This window comes from Notolabrus celidotus, chromosome 18 (assembly GCF_009762535.1).
Source record: "Notolabrus celidotus isolate fNotCel1 chromosome 18, fNotCel1.pri, whole genome shotgun sequence".
Classification (NCBI taxonomy): domain Eukaryota; kingdom Metazoa; phylum Chordata; class Actinopteri; order Labriformes; family Labridae; genus Notolabrus; species Notolabrus celidotus.
In genome coordinates, this window is record NC_048289.1 from 8241629 (window position 1) to 8259722 (window position 18094).

General features: G+C 39.8%; 1 protein-coding gene and 2 long non-coding RNA genes across 3 annotated transcripts in view; 2 read left to right on the forward strand and 1 right to left on the reverse strand.

Moving 5' to 3' along the window:
• The window catches only part of dnah9 (dynein, axonemal, heavy chain 9), a 229109-nt gene extending 215869 nt beyond the window's left edge, over window positions 1–13240 (reverse strand). The window contains exons 1-9 of the mRNA XM_034707459.1: window positions 12843–13240; window positions 9536–9732; window positions 9289–9447; window positions 6930–7060; window positions 6598–6809; window positions 2786–3019; window positions 863–1030; window positions 312–428; window positions 80–230 (exon numbers count right to left, since the gene is read on the reverse strand). Coding sequence (XP_034563350.1) covers window positions 80–230; window positions 312–428; window positions 863–1030; window positions 2786–3019; window positions 6598–6809; window positions 6930–7060; window positions 9289–9447; window positions 9536–9732; window positions 12843–13175 — 1702 coding nt within the window. The 5' untranslated portion in view covers window positions 13176–13240. The remainder of the gene's footprint in view (window positions 1–79; window positions 231–311; window positions 429–862; window positions 1031–2785; window positions 3020–6597; window positions 6810–6929; window positions 7061–9288; window positions 9448–9535; window positions 9733–12842) is intronic.
• Window positions 4216–6928, forward strand: LOC117829790. The gene is made up of 2 exons (XR_004634698.1): window positions 4216–4269; window positions 6205–6928. It is a non-coding gene; the product is annotated as an uncharacterized LOC117829790 (long non-coding RNA).
• On the forward strand, window positions 9542–17720 carry LOC117829791. Its single transcript, XR_004634699.1, has 2 exons — window positions 9542–9768; window positions 17538–17720. It is a non-coding gene; the product is annotated as an uncharacterized LOC117829791 (long non-coding RNA).
• The last annotated feature ends 374 nt before the right edge of the window (window positions 17721–18094 follow it).

Consider the following 18094-nt stretch of genomic DNA (forward strand, 5'->3'; position numbering starts at 1 on the left):
ACATAAGAAAGAATGTACAGCTGTTACTTGTTTCATTATCTTATTGTTTAGTGGGTGAATATGTTGATTTAACTCTCACCCAGCTTCTTTGCAGCCATGATGTGTTTGTTGTAAAGGACTCTGCAGCAGTCCAGCTCTCTGTCAAACATGGACACCAGCAGAGGATATCTGTCCAGAGCATCTGCAGCCACTATGGGTCGCTCCAGCAGGCTACCAAACATATCGAGGACCTGCACACATCAGATAAGAGACAGGTTTTAATATGTTTAAAACATATGTGAATGTGTGGGAGACAGATAAAGCTCCCAGACCTTGAAGGCGTGCTCCAGTCCAGAGGTGTCCTCAAAGGCCTGACAGAAGATGGTTCCTAATTGTCGGTCTGTGTCGTCCACCTTCAGTCTGAACTCCCTCACATCTTCTTCAAACTCCTGCAGGCAGAGAGCTCAGATAGACCAACAGACAGAACAGCACACGGCAGAGCGAGCTAACGCGGGGCCAGCACAGCATATTCCTCTTCACATCTCAGTGACTCAAAGCCACGAGTGTCCCCAAAGCGGGGAACACTGACCCGCTCTCACAGGCACAGTAAATTGCTTTTCTTGCTATGACCCAGAACCATCTTGCTTAAGCGACTAGATGGCATTGAAAAAAGCCTATTTGGGCAGAAAAACAATTTGCCCAACAAATGCTGGAGTGACCAGGCTGAGAGCTTGAATAGAGAAGTATTCAGATGTAAAAATAATACCAATCCTATCGCCCGAATCACCTGCTGCATGAAAGCCTTCTCAAACAGGCTAACCTTTGCAGCTGCTCTACAAAAATCACTGAGCAAGCTTCTGCTGCGCCCTGTGATCCTGCGTACCTGTGTGTTGAGGTCCAGGCAGTCGTACGGCTTCTCTGTGAAGGATTTGTAAACTTCCATGAACTCTTGGTGGAGCAGCTGGACCTGCTGGCTGAGGGCTCGGCCTCTGACACCTCCGATCTCTAATTTCTCGAGCTTCAGCAGGTCTACGGCTGTCAACAGGATGTCCTGTAGGGATGAAGTGATAGAAAAGAAGGAGAGATAGGAGGCTGAACTGCCGTATTGCTTCAGAGAAAGCCCTGATTTTTGGTCAGGTTCATTCTCATTGTGAAGATTTAACCTTGGAAGATTTTATTTAGTTAAGATCCTCAATGTCCAACACAAACTATGCACACTGTATATGCTGTTTAATACTATCATACCTAGCTGGATCAAGCATATAAAGAAAACTTACATGCAAGTAGCACTGTCACATATATTTTAGAATCCTTTGCATTCTTCCTCATTGCACTTTTGTAATTTCTGTCTTTTCATACACTGAGTATATGAATGACAAAAAGGAATACATTTCTATACTTCAATATGCATTTATGTCTGTAGGCACAGAGTTTCATTTTATGTCACCTTGCAGAGCTTGTTGACCTTGTGCTACATTGCCTCTATGTGTTTTTCTTTGAATTATCAAGAAAGAGTGAGATTGAGATCCCTAGAGAAAAGGAGCACACGAAGGACGGACATCCTAATAGGGGAAAACATCACAGAGAGGATCACAAAGAAGACAAAGCGCAGAAGAAACATCGAGAAAGGATTCAATCTGCAACACAGGACTGCACCAGCAGGTCTAGGTTATGGGCTTTGATTTGTATAAAGGATGCAAAGTCCTTCGATTTATGTGCATTATGATAACAGTCACTATGTGTAGTTGATGAATGAATCACTGAAATAGTATAAAAGAACCATAAAAGTCTATAACGTAAGGCTAAATCAAGTTGAAGTGTGGAGTGATGAGGGGTGTTTTTATAAATGTATGCTGGAGCTTTGCCCTTGCTTACTAGTTTACAAAAAATACACCAACTTCAGTTAAAGTATAAATTGCTGACATTGAATTTGTTCATTCATGGACATAAAAGTTTGAGTGCGTTTATTCATTACATCTTTAAGGTCCTTATAGGTTACTACAAACCAACACAATTACTAGACCCGAAAATAACCCCAGCATCATACCAAGTGCCTAAATCAATCAGACAAGATCTGCGGTCTGACATTAATGTTTAATATGAGAGCTTATCTTTTGAATTCTGTGAAGGATAGGCATCCAGATGAAGGCAGACAAAGGGTAGGCATATCTCCTTGTAACCAGTTTGATCCGTCTCTTGCTTTAACCGCTTTTTATGCCAAAGATTAAGACCCTTAGAATAGAGAGCTGGACTGACTCATCTGAAAGTGGGAACTTTGGGATCCGACAGTTTTTACAACAAGAGCAGAGGGAAATGATTTTAGTGTCACTTATTTTGTTTACTTTATTGCATTGTTTATCACTTTAATCTCATTCTATTGCTTCATCTTTTCTCACTATATCCGTCTCTTTTTATACGCTTACATGATCTTACATTGTTGGTCCTCCCGGTCTCACTAATTGTTGCTGAGTTCTTGTGCTGCTTGGTTCTCTTCTTCTGCAGCGGGGCTCTTATGTTGAATGGATTATTTGTTGTTAATTTTTCTGTTCTTGAGTTTTTTGTAATATTTGTTTGAGTTTTCTGTGTTTGGGTTGTTCATCTTTATTTGATGGTCTAAGATTTTTCCTTTGAAAACCTGTGTTTTTAAAGATCCTACATGAGTTATGATTATTAGTATTAAGTCGGAGTCAATTTGTAAAAATATCAGGCCAACAAAGTTTATTCTCATCAAGTTCACAGCCTAAAAAAAAGAGCCAAATCCCTGATGACTTTATATTTAAGGGTTGAATAATGTCTCCCCTCTTACCTGAATGGTCCTGACCCTGTCAACGAAGCGGTCCAGCCTAGAGAAGACTAACAATGGAGAAAAGTCCCACGGTCTCACAAGGTTCCCATTCCTCTGGTATTGGTCCAGGTTCGCCCTTCGGTCCTCGTAAGTACTCCGGAAGAGCTGCAGGATCTCCAGACTGGTCTGCACTTTCAGGAGACTCTCTGAAAGCTCTGCTTTCAGAACCTCCTCAGAAACCAGATACACGCGGGCCTGGAGACGGGGAAAAGGAAAAGCTGAACTTGGCTTGGAATGCGCTGACAGGTAACAATACACAACCCAAATTATGTCAGGATTAGCTACTCCATTGAGAAAAAGCTTTAATAAATACGAAGAGGGCTGTGCGTTCAATTTACGTTCTTGTTGGCTCACATCAGATTGAGATCAGTTTGAGATGTCTAGCTCCAGGACACCTCACCTGATTATAACTCCCAGATTTTTGGAACTTGTCATTTTGCCACTGGGTCACCTGCACCCCTTCAAACTTTCAAGTTAGAGTTACCAGACTAGCCACTGGAACATTACACAGGAACACATGGACAACTATATCAACATTTAGATGGCCAAAATTATGTCCACTAACAAAATCGCCTCTACTCTAATCAATTTATTAAGTCTGCCAAACATTATTTTATCCAAAAACAGTACTTCTTATATACCCACTCAAACAGTGACTTTTTATTGATTCAGTAAGAAAGAGACCTGGCTTATGCTAAGGCTGTCTCATTTTAAAGAGGAACAGCTTTGTCATGATGGGTGGGGAGCATGCACTGCTTAGTCCCACAAAGTTAAACCCATCCAAGAATTTCTTATGCAGGAGTGGAACATTAGAGCATGTTTTTGAGTTGGCCCAAAATTGCTGCAAAAATCCAAGCTGCAATACAAGTGTATTTATTTTCAGTGTAGAAAAACCCATGTGAAGCATTATGTACTTTGCAGGCCTGAGGTCGAGGAAAAGATAATATTTGCAAGAAAAAAGGAAAGAACACCCAAATAGCTGAAGGCTTGACAGTACGGTTGACTAAAGTTAAGGACAGAGCTCTACACAATGCCACTAAGGCCCTTACAACACTCTCCAACTACTGATTGGCTTCAACTGCATCACACCACTACCCCACAGACACCCAGGCTCCTCTTATATAGCAGCTGGCTCCTACCAAGAGTGAGGGGTTAATCATTTGTAGTCAATTAACTCCCCTCAAACTCCTGCCTGGTCTGCAAATGATTCAAATATATGCAATGGGGTTACAAAAACATTATCCAAATACATTTACAAAAAGTTCATTCTTATATTGCACTTAAAAGATCATTTCAGATTTCATGTGTGAAAACACCCCTCCACCTCCTTCATGCATGGTGCCTTCCACTTGACAAATCTCCTCATAAGCCAATGACAGACTGCAGCTCTGTTTGACAGTTCCTGGTTTTGGAATATGGAACTCCAGCAATGCAGTGGAGAACAGGTAACAAACCATAGTTAACTTTAACATGTATAACAATGATTACAATGGGTAATGTGAAGAAACAATCAGTGTGTGTTTCATTTGCTTTGAGATATGGCCTTTGTAATCCTTCAACATGCAGGAATATTGTCAAAATGTTTTCACACACAGTGGTAACATGCTATGCTAACCTTAAAACAGGCCTCACAGCCAGCTTGATGTTAAAATGAGAGTGGCCATATAACCTTACAACATGCACATGAGGACTTTACTTAGCAGGGCACCAGGTTGCCTGGTGAAACCAACAGCTTAATTCTGATCAGGCCTTAGTGGGTACAGCCCCAGTAGATGATAGGCCTTCTTGGTGGGTACAGCCCCAGTAGATGATAGGCCTTCTTAGTGGGTACAGCCCCAGTAGATGATAGGCCTTCTTAGTGGGTACAGCCCCAGTAGATGATAGGCCTTCTTGGTGGGTACAGCCCCAGTAGATGATAGGCCTTCTTAGTGGGTACAGCCCCAGTACATGATAGGCCTTCTTAGTGGGTACAGCCCCAGTAGATGATAGGCCTTCTTAGTGGGTACAGCCCCAGTAGATGATGCTTATGTTGCATGAAGCCAAGGCTCTGGTTAGTTGTCCCGGTGTGGGAATTGAGGCCAACAGTTTTTGACCATGTTTTGAGTTGGCTTTGGGTTTTTCTGTTTTCTGTTTCAGTTCATATAAAATGAAAATAACTTTTTTTTTCTAGACTCACATGTGGGTAAGTGGATCATCTAAACCAAATGGAAAGTAGTAAAGGATAAATGTTGTTTTATTCATTTACCCTGAACACATGGTCAGATCTTGCTTCTCGATTTTCCCGTTAATAAAACTTGACAGAGTCAAGTTAGTTTTGTTTAAATCAGGTCACTGCAGCATCTCTGGCAGCAGAAACCAGAGCCTATTCAATACCCAAACCTGTATTCCAGTGTTATCACATTTAATCGTAGACTATAAATAATGGACGTAGTATCAGTGATGTCACCCATCTGTTTCTAAAGCGCTGCTTTGAGGCAAATCGTCGGCGGGAGCCATATTGGATAAGTTGAAGTCAACCTAACTGCTGTTGAGCTAGTGTGAGGTAAAGAGGCGGGCTTTGAGCCTCCTAGCCAACAGCTACAGTGTTCCCGCCTGTCAATCAAGTCAGCTGTGCAACTCATCACGGAAAACTTGAAACCTTAATATCTTAGAAATTGCAGCGTTATCAAGAAATTCACCCCCGTACAGTGTGTGCCGATCGAGAAATGAGCTAACCAGACTACACTAATTTTTTGTAACAGGCTGTAAACATGTTTATTTCTGCTGTAAAGATCATCTTTTTTGAATGGCCTCGAGTCTCAAGCGGACACTAGAGGAGCGGCAGATTTTAACACTTCTGCATTGGCTTCAATTCTCGCAGCCAGAGGTTGCCTCTTGCATTTAATACAGGCTAAAATGCAAAATTAGGTATTTGGAATGCACCGGTCAATTCACTTCACCATCATTATTCATATTGAGTTCAGCTGGTTTCAGGTCAGATATCATGTGATGAAAAAAACAACAGGGTGATGCATGCAGAGAATGTAAGTCAAGGCTACAGACTCCTTTTTGCAACTGCTGCCTTTGATCAATATATATCAATATGTGTCTTACTATTTTAATCATAACTATGTGCTGTAGATTATACTCTTATATTTTAAAATGTATCTTTCAATATTTTAGCTTCCATTTTAGCTTCCATTTTAGCTATGTTGTTTTATTAATGATCTTCAAATGTCTTCTTGTAACGTCTGTCTTGCCCCGTATCATGATGTCTTGTGTGAGGCAATTTGAAATGCTAAAAATAGATTTTCCTTGCCTAACATTGCTCAACGTAGCCAAAACCTGAGGAATTATTTTTTCCCAACAACAAAAAATACATTTTTCATCTCTTGTTTCAGAGAGGTTGTCTCTATCAGCTGATACTAAAGTCTTGGTATCTGAATCTGTATTTGGAAGGAAACACTTTCATAAGTAAATAACCAGAGGTTTGTTCCCTATCCCTTGAATACAATTTTGAGAATCTCATACACAAACTGTAAAACTTCACCGAAGAAGAGTTCCACCCACAAGGATGAAACTTCTTCAACACAAAAACAGAGGAAAACAAAGGACAATATGGTACCGCCCACCCACTCTGTGCTGACAGGTGATCTCTGACAAGTGCAGCCTAGAAACACCTCAGTAATCACTACTTAGCAACAGAGCTTTTTCCAGCAAAAGGAAAACTCTTAAGACAAACAGTCTGCTGGGATTGGATTGCCTCTTGACAAACGGAAGAGTGTGCTGCTGACCTGCTGTATGAGGAGGTTACAGGTCTCCTGCAGCAGAACAATGAGGCGTGCTGGGTTGCTGTAGTATCTGGAGTTGGCCCACACCAGGCACACGGTGTGCATCAGAGGGCCGACCTGACCCCTGACTTCCTGGAACTCTACGTTCTCCATGTCCTCAAACAGGCGTTGCAGGGGCCTCAAGTAGGTGCAGATATCCTTGGCCTCCTCCAGGGCTGCAGAGTGGAGATGTGTTCAAAGTCAGATCAAACACAAAGAAAGACGAGAGAGAAAGTAGAGCCACATCAGAAAAAAAAAAGCCCTTATGTTCTCAGACTGATAGATGTTCTCATTACCTGCCAGGACATCCTGTTTCATGTTGGTAAAAGCTGGTGAATAGCTGCTCTCCACAGCCTCCAGCAGCATCGCCATCTTATTCACCTTGGAGGACTTTAACTGAGAGTGAATGCACTCAAGATCTGAACACCTTCAAGGAGAAAACAACGAAGAGAAAGTCATCTGTCACAGAGGTTAAGGTTGTTTTTGCTTTAGCTCTTCACTAAAAGCTGATTTTAGGGTTGCATTCCCCAAGCCACACATATTTTGTGGTCGACATGGCTCAAAGGCACTAAAGTTTAGAGCTGCTCTGGAAAAACTCTTCAGTCTGATGGAGTGAGACTGGATAAAATGTCTACGTAATCTTTAGACGAAACTACACCAGATCAAAATACTTTTTAAAGCATAAGGCCGGTACTTTTAAACCTGTGCACTATATTTTGTTTTTGATTGCTTCAATCAGCGGCCTTGAAACAAGCACTAGTGGCAGTAATGTAATATGTTGAATCAAAGTTTGTTTTATGGTTGTTAATCTAAGTCTCTGTCCTAAGTCTCTGTCCTTTAACACAAATAATTAATTAAAAAAAACACTAAAATATGTCTTATGTTTATTCCTTTTAACTTAATCCAGCTAGCATTGTTTTTAAACATCATAATCTGCTTTACAAGCTCCGCTGTATGAGACCCACAAAACTGGTGTGCATGCATTACAGCACGCTTAAATCTGAGGCTTCTCCGAACGCACCTCTCACTAGACGGTGCGTGATTTCACAATGGCAGCATCCGGTTGCGAGACGCAGTACGTAAATGTTAGCTAGCCACAAGGTTGCTAATGCTAATGTAACAGACTGTCCTGTGTTTGGTTTCTGTTTTCCTCTTTTTGAAACAAATATTTCATGAGACAGAATTTTCAACATTATGAGAAGTGGTCCACTTATATCAGTTTTTCAAAGGTTGATCTTGCTAATTACAGAGCAAGTTGGCTGATAGCTGTTACATAATGTGGATATGAAGTTGTTGTTTTGCATAAAATAAAACAGTAAGATAATAAAAACAAATGAGACAAATTTGCTGAACTTGAATGAAATTTTTTTTAAATAAGTGGTGCTGACTTGGTAAAACATTGTTGTGAGTGACGTCTGGATTTCTGTCCACATTAATCTTTGAAAAGGTCGAGAAAGGGTTTAAGGTGTAACCGTTCTCCCTCAGGTAACATCAAGTGAAACCTAGCACGTTTCACCCAATGCCACAGCACCTTAGCACTACTGGAAGAATGCAGAATGGCCAAAATGCCATTTATCGGCACAATATCAGTCTTTCTCTGACCATCAGGGTGTCTCTATTATGTTATTTTATTGTGTGTCATCAAACAGAATTAACATTAAAATACTAAAAACACAGGCGCAGATTTAGCCTAATGGCCAAGTTGTGCACCCATATGGCAGGCGGCCCAGTACTGTCCTCTGCTTTCTAAATAAAGCTGTAAGATATCTAAGTTTAAAATGACAACAACACACAATAGCACAGGCAAACTTTAAATAAAAGACTGTGTTAGAAATTCCTTTTAATTTTAGGCTTTAAAGTGAGTGATTAAAAGTCATTTCTGTTATGGTATCAGACACTCAAATCAAACATCTGAGCCTGTCAGCTGCAAAAATAGATGTCACATTAACATATTGAAGAAAAACAGATTTAGAGAATCAAGACTTTATATTGCACAAATAATGGCGTAATTTTACAAGTACGGGGAGGGAATAAATTTGTCATAATACGAGGAGTAAGTCGAAATTTTATGAGAAGAATATAAAATCATAAGGGTGCCTCTCTGACTGTCCTGCTTGAGAATCATTGTTCTACCTTTAATCATTTAGAGGTTACTTTGTTGTAGTCTCCTCATATCTCTGAATCTACACTGAGAAATATCTGACAGTCTGCTAAGTTTAATGCTCCATTAGTGATTAAGTGTATCCGTTTTTATGCTTGCAGTTCATCTGAACCGTGATGTCTAAAATAAGGTAATGGTTGCAACGGGAGAGGATGCACATTTTGTTTAAATCTATGAAAGCAGAAAACAGACAAAGTACAGAAAAACTGTCACTTTTTTGCACAGGAATAATAAATAATGAAGGTAGAAATGTATTTCTGCTGTGTAAGAAGCTATAGGACAGAGAAAAAGGAGCACAGGGCTCCAAATTACATTTTTCACTTGATAGCACAGGTGTTCTGAAAATGGAATAATTAGTAGCACCAGCAGAAACATTTTAAACAATTCAACTCTGAGGTCCTGTGGGGACGAGGGAGTTTCACACAATCACAGGACTGGAACAAATAGTTCTCAGAAGTTTGATATTCAGTTTGTGTGATATCAGAGGGGCCAACCTGTTGTTCCAGAAGAGCAGCTCAGTGTGCGGTGTGGGGTGTTTGCCTTTCAGCAGGGCCTCAGAGGAGTCCTTCTTCAGGACGGCTCGGATCTGATGGCTCCACTCAATCACAGACGACTCTAAGGAGTGGATGATGCTCTTGTCCACCATTTCCCCCCTGTGGAGATTCACAAGTACTGTTTAATGTGGACATGAGACAAGTGATGCATTGGCATGACTCTTTTATGTCTCCTGTGTTTGTTTACCTTGTGTCTGTCTCCAAGGCTGCCTGCTCCACTCGCTCTGAGCCTGCAGGGAGCGGCAACAGAGTCTTTCCTTGGACTTGTCCTGACACCACAAACACATTGGTTTTAAGGGAGTGTACATGGCGTCTGATGTCCTGGGACACCACCTGTGGCCATTCGGCATGGTTCCTGCGGTTAGACAGCAGCGGGGCCACCACCTGGAGGACAGTGAGGATTAGGAGTTTATTCAACAGGTACTCAGAAAGCTGCTTTCTTCAAATCAACAACCATCATATACATAGGTATGATGTTGACATGGTGTTTAGTAGTCACACTGATTGAATAAATGATGTATCTGGCTGTGGAGGAGCCCCTTTATATCCTGTTAGGTGATTGAATATCTGGAATTAGAATCATATTTTAGAGCTCCTCACTTTCTGTGTAAATCATGTGCAAAGAATCAGATAAAACAGTGTGGAAGGATTACAAACCAGGCACAGTGAGCACCTGCATTGGAGCCCCAGCCCCCCAGGCGGCCCAAATGAGTTGGTAATTACATTGCTTTAAATGTAATTACTTGCAAATCTACTTTAAATGCCTACTTTATGCTCCACTGAATGTTGTGGGCCTCAAGGAAATCGATTATCCTTCAGCAGGGCCCTTTTTTCAGTCTAGTCTGAAAACCTTTATAATTTTAGTAAATATTCTGCTTATGTAACTTCAGTTAACCACACACCATGCATCACAGTTTACTCTGTTTACTTTACTTAATCAAGTTCATCCTTCTTATTTGGTGGTCCTTAAAAAACATTATGGTACTCCAGTACAAACAATTCTGAAAATGTACATTAAAGAAAAATGATAATAAGCTATGTACTGTATGTATAAGTTTGATGGTAATAAGGGATATCCCGAGCCAAGCGGCAACATACGGCGGCGAGAATTGAAGCCAATGCAGAAGTGTTAAAAACTTCAGTTCATCAAGGATTTGCTTGAGGCTGGCTCCGGAAGTACCGGAAACCACATGCACCAATTCAAAAAAGCCGATCTTTACAGCAAAAATAAACATGTTTACAGCCTGGTACAAAAAACAAGTGTAGTCTGGAAAGCTCATTTCTCAATTGGCACACACTATGAGGGGGTGAATTTTTTCATCAACGAGCAGTTTCAAAGATATTAAGATTCCGAGTTTTCCATTATGAGAGGCACAGCTGACCTGACTGATAGGCGGGAACACTGAAGCTGTTGGCCCGCCTCTTTACCTCACACTAGCTCAACAGAAGTTTGGTTGTGTTCAGCATTTCCAATATGGCTCCCGCCGACGATGGGCCTCAAAATAGTGCTTCAGAAACAGATGGATGATGTCAGAGATACTACGTCCATTATTTATACAGTTTATAATCAGAGCCGATCCAGGCTTTTTTTTTTAACTTATTGGTGATCTGCAATTTGAGCCTATTATCTCACACTGCTCATTTACATCAGCTGCAAAAGCACAAGAATTAACAGTCACATGGCTTAAGTGTCAGCAGTGTGGGAATATTTTGAACTTGAAAGTGAAAGCAGTCCAACCATTTGCAATATGTGCAATATGAATGTTTCGTGTGGTAGTGGCAGTACAGCTGCGTTCAATACTTCTAATCTGATACCTAAAACTAAACATGTAATGTAATACATAAGGTTCACTATAGCTACAGTGCAAAAATGCTGCTTTGCCAAAGAAGCAAACCGGACTTTAAAGGGAAGGATAAATATCACTGAGGGATCGAAAACACCAAAAAGATTATAGAAGGTGGTTGAATTCATCAAATCGAGATTGCAGACGTCTCACCACATTTCAGACAGCGCCTTACCAGAGCTATGTTTGTGACAACATACGAGGTGTTTTAAAACATGATGTGAAGGGTGTTTTTGTTATTGTGTTTTATAACATCATCCACAGAACTCTGTTCCAACTACTACCTGTCACAAAACCTACTGTGTGTTGTCTGTGCATAAAAAAAACAATAAAGAAACTTTGGAATAAAACATGTGACTGCGGTTAGTTTACAACATACATCACTGCTAAGCCTCACTGCACAGTCAGTGACTATTCAAGCACTTTACATTACTTTTAGGTTGACCTAAGATTTTTTTATCAAGTAGGCTATACTTTTTTAAAAATAGTTCAACACTAAGTGGATTTGTGATTTATTTCTGTGATGAATATCAAAGTTAAACTAATCTACTACCCCATTCTGATCAGATTTTTGATTTCATGTGAGTTTTACAACGTTCAATGAAATAAGCTTGAATACTTATTAGACTATACTGTGTAATGTATTTACTGTTAGTGTCAAAACTAAGCTTGAGAATATTTGTCTTAGCTAGCCAGAATGAAGCTAATATGTTAGACAGTGAGTAGGCAAAAAAAACGTTGCTATCCTAACCTAATACGTAATAAAAACAGTTATATCAGCGCTAAAGGACGAGCTAACTGCAGCTAGCTTAATTAAGTGACCAGCTTGCTGCTAATTAAGAATTCTTGGTCAACTAAATACTTAACTCTTACAAGTTATTGAGTAGTAAGTAGAATGAAATTGCACCCTTTCAGTTTAGTGTGAAACTGTTTGCAATTTACAAAATAGAGCATACAATGAACAAAGAGAGAGAGAATTAGAAGGAGCAGACCAGGTGTGAAAGGTCCTGTATGTATATTGTTAGTATAATGCTGCATTCAAGTTTTCTTGGGACGCTCAGAGTTTTCCTGTTAGGAAGTCGTTCTTATTTTTTACAGTCTATGTTCTTCCCACTACATTACGAGCACGAGATTTAAATTGTAGAATAAATAATCTCCCTTAATGAAAATAAGCAGTAAATTGTATTATATTGTTGCTCAGGACTGAACACGGCTATTCAGCAAAAACAGCAGCAAACTTAACCTTCTACTAACATTAGCTACTAAATGAGTCATACAAGTAATTTTATATAGACGAATTAGACTAGTTAAAAGTTTTTCGACGATCCAGCTAAGTTTTTTTAGTCCACTATTTTTGCATAACTGACGTTACTCAGCAATTCCTGTATGAGCATTTTCTGCAACGGCTTTCCATAACGGCTTTCCATAACGGCTTTCCATAATGGCTTTCCATAACGGCTTTCCATAAGTTTCTACAGTGATTTTCCATCGTGTCCTTAAATTAATGTGGCCTTCAGAGACAGTGAAAGTCATCTCTCTTACTTGAAATCTTCACACTCACAGTCTGGCAGTCTAAATTCTGTCTGGGAGACGAAATAATAAGCACCTTACTATGTGACAATAATTAACACATGGTGCTCTGGTGCTCACCTCCTCAACCAGTGCAGAAAACTGATCCAGTGGAGCGTAGGATATGTCCCCATAGACCAGGTGCTCCTTCATGGAGTCTGGACTCAGCGCTGTTTGTTTCCGTTTAATAAAGTAGACCGCCTTGTGTTTGAGACCTGTGAATGCGGCGGAGGGCTGCAGGAGTCCGGCCGCGGTCACAGACACCACCAGGGTCCTCTGATCGGGTCTTTCCAGAAACCCCTGCAGCACCTGTAGGTTCTCCTCGCTGCTCACACACTTCTGCCATTTTTCCTGTTTCAGCTTCAGAGTCCTGAGCACGTAGTCCGATAAAAAGTCCAGTCTCCTGTCCTCCATGTTTGCAGGTTGCGGTGCTGTCCCGGGTCAGTTAGTCCCGGTGAGGGATTGAACTGATTGTGTCTCCATAGTAACGCAGTGTTTGCATTAATCAGGCCGTTGCTGAGGGGACATGAGCGACCTCGAGCTGACCCTGGACCAGGACATCTTTCCATCAAAACCATTGTCCCCACAGAAGTCTTTGTTTGAGTTTCAGGGGAAAGTTCTCAGAGTGTGACTACTGTAATCCCACATTTAAATCCCCCCTGGGATAAATAGTTTTTTTTAACTGAATTGAATTGAGTAAAAAAACATGATATTCCCCCTTGGATTTAAAGTTGTTTCATTCTCACCATTAGTTTTAAACTTCCACTCTGGAATATTATGTAAAGTCTGTTTCTGAAAAATGAGGCAGGTCCTGATAAGCAGAAATCTCACAGTATTGAGTGAAGTCATTTTAAAACGGCTGCAAAACTCTTTATATTTATTTTCAACAATCTCAAACAAATTAAGCACATCAATTTTGTACACACACCCAAAACTTTCAATACAGGGGCTTCATATGGGCCTATACAATTCATAAAAGAAATAAAAAACATTGAAAAATTAAAGAAAAGAACATTAACCCTAAAAAAAACATACCCAAACCCAAAGGGATTTTAATTTCACTTGTTCCTAAACCATCTCACAGTGGTGCCACATTAAATTAATGATTCACAAGTTTAAGGAGTTTTAAGTGTAGTTAGGAGTCCTCTCATTTTGTCTCATCCCCAAGTATAAACCTGCTGTACAAAGAAAAAAAAAAGTTATTTTCCTTTATCATTTTCTTCTTAACATATAGGAATTTGTTTTTTAGGACATGTAATTGCATTATTTTAATTTTCTCTTTATATGAAGCTGAAAATCCACCTAGTGTACACATTTTGACATTGGCTAAATAAACAGAATTTCCTTTTCTCTTTGAAATAGTGTAAGAAAGAACTCTCTGGTAATCTTAGATTTCTCCGGCTTTTGCCTCGGCCAAATATTGACAATGCAAATTTCTAGAAAAAGTCTCCTTTATTTTATTTCCAGGACAAAATCGTTTAAATTTTAATTAAAGTTCTGCCAGTTAATTTCACCAGAAAGAGTTCAAAGGACAAACTCTTGATGCAAGAAAGGTACAAATAGTGTACAGATTCGAAATATACTGCATGCTGTAGCTGTTGATCTTGAAATTGGAATCAATACTTCAAAGAGTGCAGTTGGATTCAACATGTTTTCAACCAATGCATGTTGGATTCATAAAGATGAGTACCATTGTGCTTTAATTTCTGTCCATTGACTTAGATGTAATTACCATAGTTGGCCAGAGGGTGTCACTGTCGTACAATGAACACATACAGTGTCTGCTCAGTGAAGCACTAACCTTGGTAACTTTCTCTTTTAACATCAGAAACTTTTATTTACAGTCTATGATCAGAACATGTTTAAGATTTGATGGATTCCTGTATTTACTCATCACAGACAAGCTGAAGATTAGTAAGAGTGCTCTTCTGAAACTCCTGAGCTCTCTGTTCAGCCTCAAAATCGAAGTTAAAGCACCTTGAGGTTTCTGTAAAGTACTCATCAGTGTCCCGCTCTTCCTCTGTGAAAAATGATCTCACGTCTGCACTCAGCCCTGTTAAGCTGTTTAGTTGATTTGGCAAAAGAAAACACAAGGTGAGTGTTTTCTGTCCTTTGTTCTGATGTGGGATTAAAAACAGGATTATCAGCAACAAAACATCAAATATGTCCTCCAGTCTTTGGTGGGTATCATGGCGGAACTGGACAGGCCTCAGAGGGAGTGGTTGTTGACTGAATATTGAATGATTCTGGTGCTGCAGGCAGAAAGTTGTGAGTCACTCATGTTGTCCAGAAGCAGCAGCTGAGGAGGTTCAGCTCCTCTGAAGGACTTTGTAGATTAAGATGACAGAACAAAGAGAGCCGGAGCAGACAGACTTCCTATTTAATAATCAAACGAGCCGTCTGGTCACTGATATGATGGGGCTGCAGGCTACATCCAGATGAAATGCATTAACCAGACATGTCTGCAGCTCCATGAACTTTAGATCTGCTTGGAGACTTTGAGTGTGTCTGGTATGGCAAAGCAAAGAGTATTTATGGATTGACTTCATGTTCATTGTCATTTGAAATTAGTCTGAACTTCTTTGTTTCTTTTTTCTGAGATGGACTGACAACCCAAACTACTTCTTTGATTTTACGTTAGAGTGAACCAGCTTATATTTCTTACAGTGGTTAATTGGTCTAAGACTTCAGCCGCAATGACTTTTAATTGTCATTTTTGTAATCTCTTGAAAATACACTCAGATAGACTTAATATTTGTATCTGCACCAAACACCTAACTAATGCCTTCAAGTGCAGCATCCTGCAGTAACTCATAAAGAGTGCCTGTTATAACAATTACAGAGGTGCATTCTAAACTTTACAACCAATGCAAGACAGTTCTTATATTTTACTTTTTTCCCCCTTACATTGAATGCAGACAAAGTACTACAAAACTTCCCAGTATGATGCATTACAAGAAGAGTTCACAACCAAAGCTTGACCAAATCTTACACCTCAACAAACGATTCAAAGTAAAGAAAAATAAACGCATAAAATACAAATGTAATGACTGATTTCTGCAGTTTCCAAGCATGTGGGGCTTCAATTTCTCCTCTTAATGTTGTCTTTAATCAGCGTTTGATACATTTCCCATAAGCTGATGGGGTGGCAGTAGTCCCGAGCCCTGGGTCTGTGAGCCAGAACTCTGTCAGTTAAAAATTAGAATTGCCCTATGGCTTTTTTGTGGAAAAAAACAAAACAGTTTCTGTCACTAATAAGGCATTTCTTTTTTGGTTTCCTAATTTTGCTTTATATAGTAGTCAAAACTTTTTTTGAATTCCCCCATTCAATGAAGGTTAAGCCCATTCCACCGCAGAGCAGGCTGATATTCAGGAGATGAGAGTCAGAGCAGGCACATTAAAAGATTGGGGAAAAACAAAGGTGGTTTATTAACAGAAATATAATGTATGTATAATAGGCACAGGGAAACCTGTCAGCTGGCCTAATTATACATTCAGTTTGGTACTAATGACCATTTTCTGAGGCAGGAGAAACATTTTTGTTTGTTTGTTTGATGCCAGTGCAGCACCTGTTTGACAGTATGTGGATGTAAAAAGCTGAATCTTTTGGTGCTAAAACTTAAATATTGTGGGGGGGGGGGGGGAGAGTGTTTTATTTAACTGATTTTAAAACAGGACTATAATAGAATGTATAAAAATCTCCTGAATTTAGACTCTAAAATGCATTAAACAAAGTAAGAACAACACTTAATTTATAAATAACCTATAAATAAGTAATCCTTTTATAATTTATATATGAAACATTACCAAAAGCTTCATTCACAGGAGTTAATCTATTACATGGTGTCCAGGCTGTTGTACATCCAACATCCCACCAGTGGAGTTCAGTAGAGCTCTATATTTCACCCCCTTAAAGACTTGAATGCAAGAACAAGTTGTCATGATACTACAGACCAGTTGAGGGTTTTTAACAATGTATTCATAAAGTAATAGAAAAGCTTTTTCTTATTTAGGTTTTTAATGTTATTTGCAAAGGACAAGCACTTCCACAGAGCAAGCTAACCACAAGATTCATCTAGCTTATTTTAACATCTGTATCAAATACTTAGAGCATGCATATGGATGAAAAAAAGAGACATACATTGAAATGTTTGAAATCATTATGCTTGGAGGGAAATACCCTTGAATCAGTTTCCTGTTTGTCTATGAGATAAGTTAAAGAAGGACATATCAACATGACTTGACAGAGGGTCTCTTGTATGGACTCTAAGGATGTCTGATCTGAGCAGCAGCAGTAAAATCCCTGGTCTGGATGCTGGTTGTGGTGGTGGTTGATGAGTTGCTCGTGCCGGATGGATGATGAATAAAGAGTGATAATTCTGTGGTGCTGTGGAGGTGTAGAGCTGCACGTATCATCAGCATGAGGCAGGGAAAGAATCACATTCACAAAGAGAGCAGTGAAGTGATAGGCTAACAATGAGGGTGTGACACCATGCTATTGGATGAAACAGAGACTAAACTGATGAAACAGCTGACTGATCATTCAGTGATCATGCATGAGAGGGAGAAATGAGAATTAGGCTTCTGTGAATGCAAATGTTGTCTTCCTGGCTGAACTTTCTCTGGAGCTCCACTTCACTGTGTTAAAGTTTACCCTTTTAAGCTTCACATGAAACCTTGTAAACAGGTACAACATAAAAAAGCCTTTATGTATTTGATAAAATTCTTCACTCTCCCTCCTAAACCAGCCGGTTCCTCTTTCTTCTTGTTTTACAGCTCTCAGATGTGTAAGCGCTCCAGCATGAGAGCAGTGATCTGGATTCAGCTCAGGAGGAGTAACAATGTTGGTATTTGTCCTAGAGTATCCATCAACACAAACTCCCCCCTGTAAAATAAAACTGAACTGAGTTCACAGCTTGGAACATGTCCGAGGATTAAAAGAGAGGAACGTATACAACACGGTGAGTCACTTTTATATTTCCACGCATGTTAGCTTACTCATACAACATCAACAATTTGAGACTCTGCAGACATTCCTACATGTCTGACTGAAGTTTCAGAATGACCCGTTCTTGGTGTGTGTCCAGGTTGACTGGTTTGGACTCCATGTACACCTGCTTAATAACCTCTGTGAATTTTAATTCCTAAGGACACAGACAGGCTGACTGACTGATTGATAGACAGACACACTGACTGTGTATCTAAAATTAACCAGGGAACGCAAACCCTTATCAGCAGCTTTAATTCACAGATAAACCTGGGTTTCTTGCAACTGTGGTCTTACTTTAGTAGTTTTGTTCATCACTCCTCTATCAGATACATGAATTAAAAAC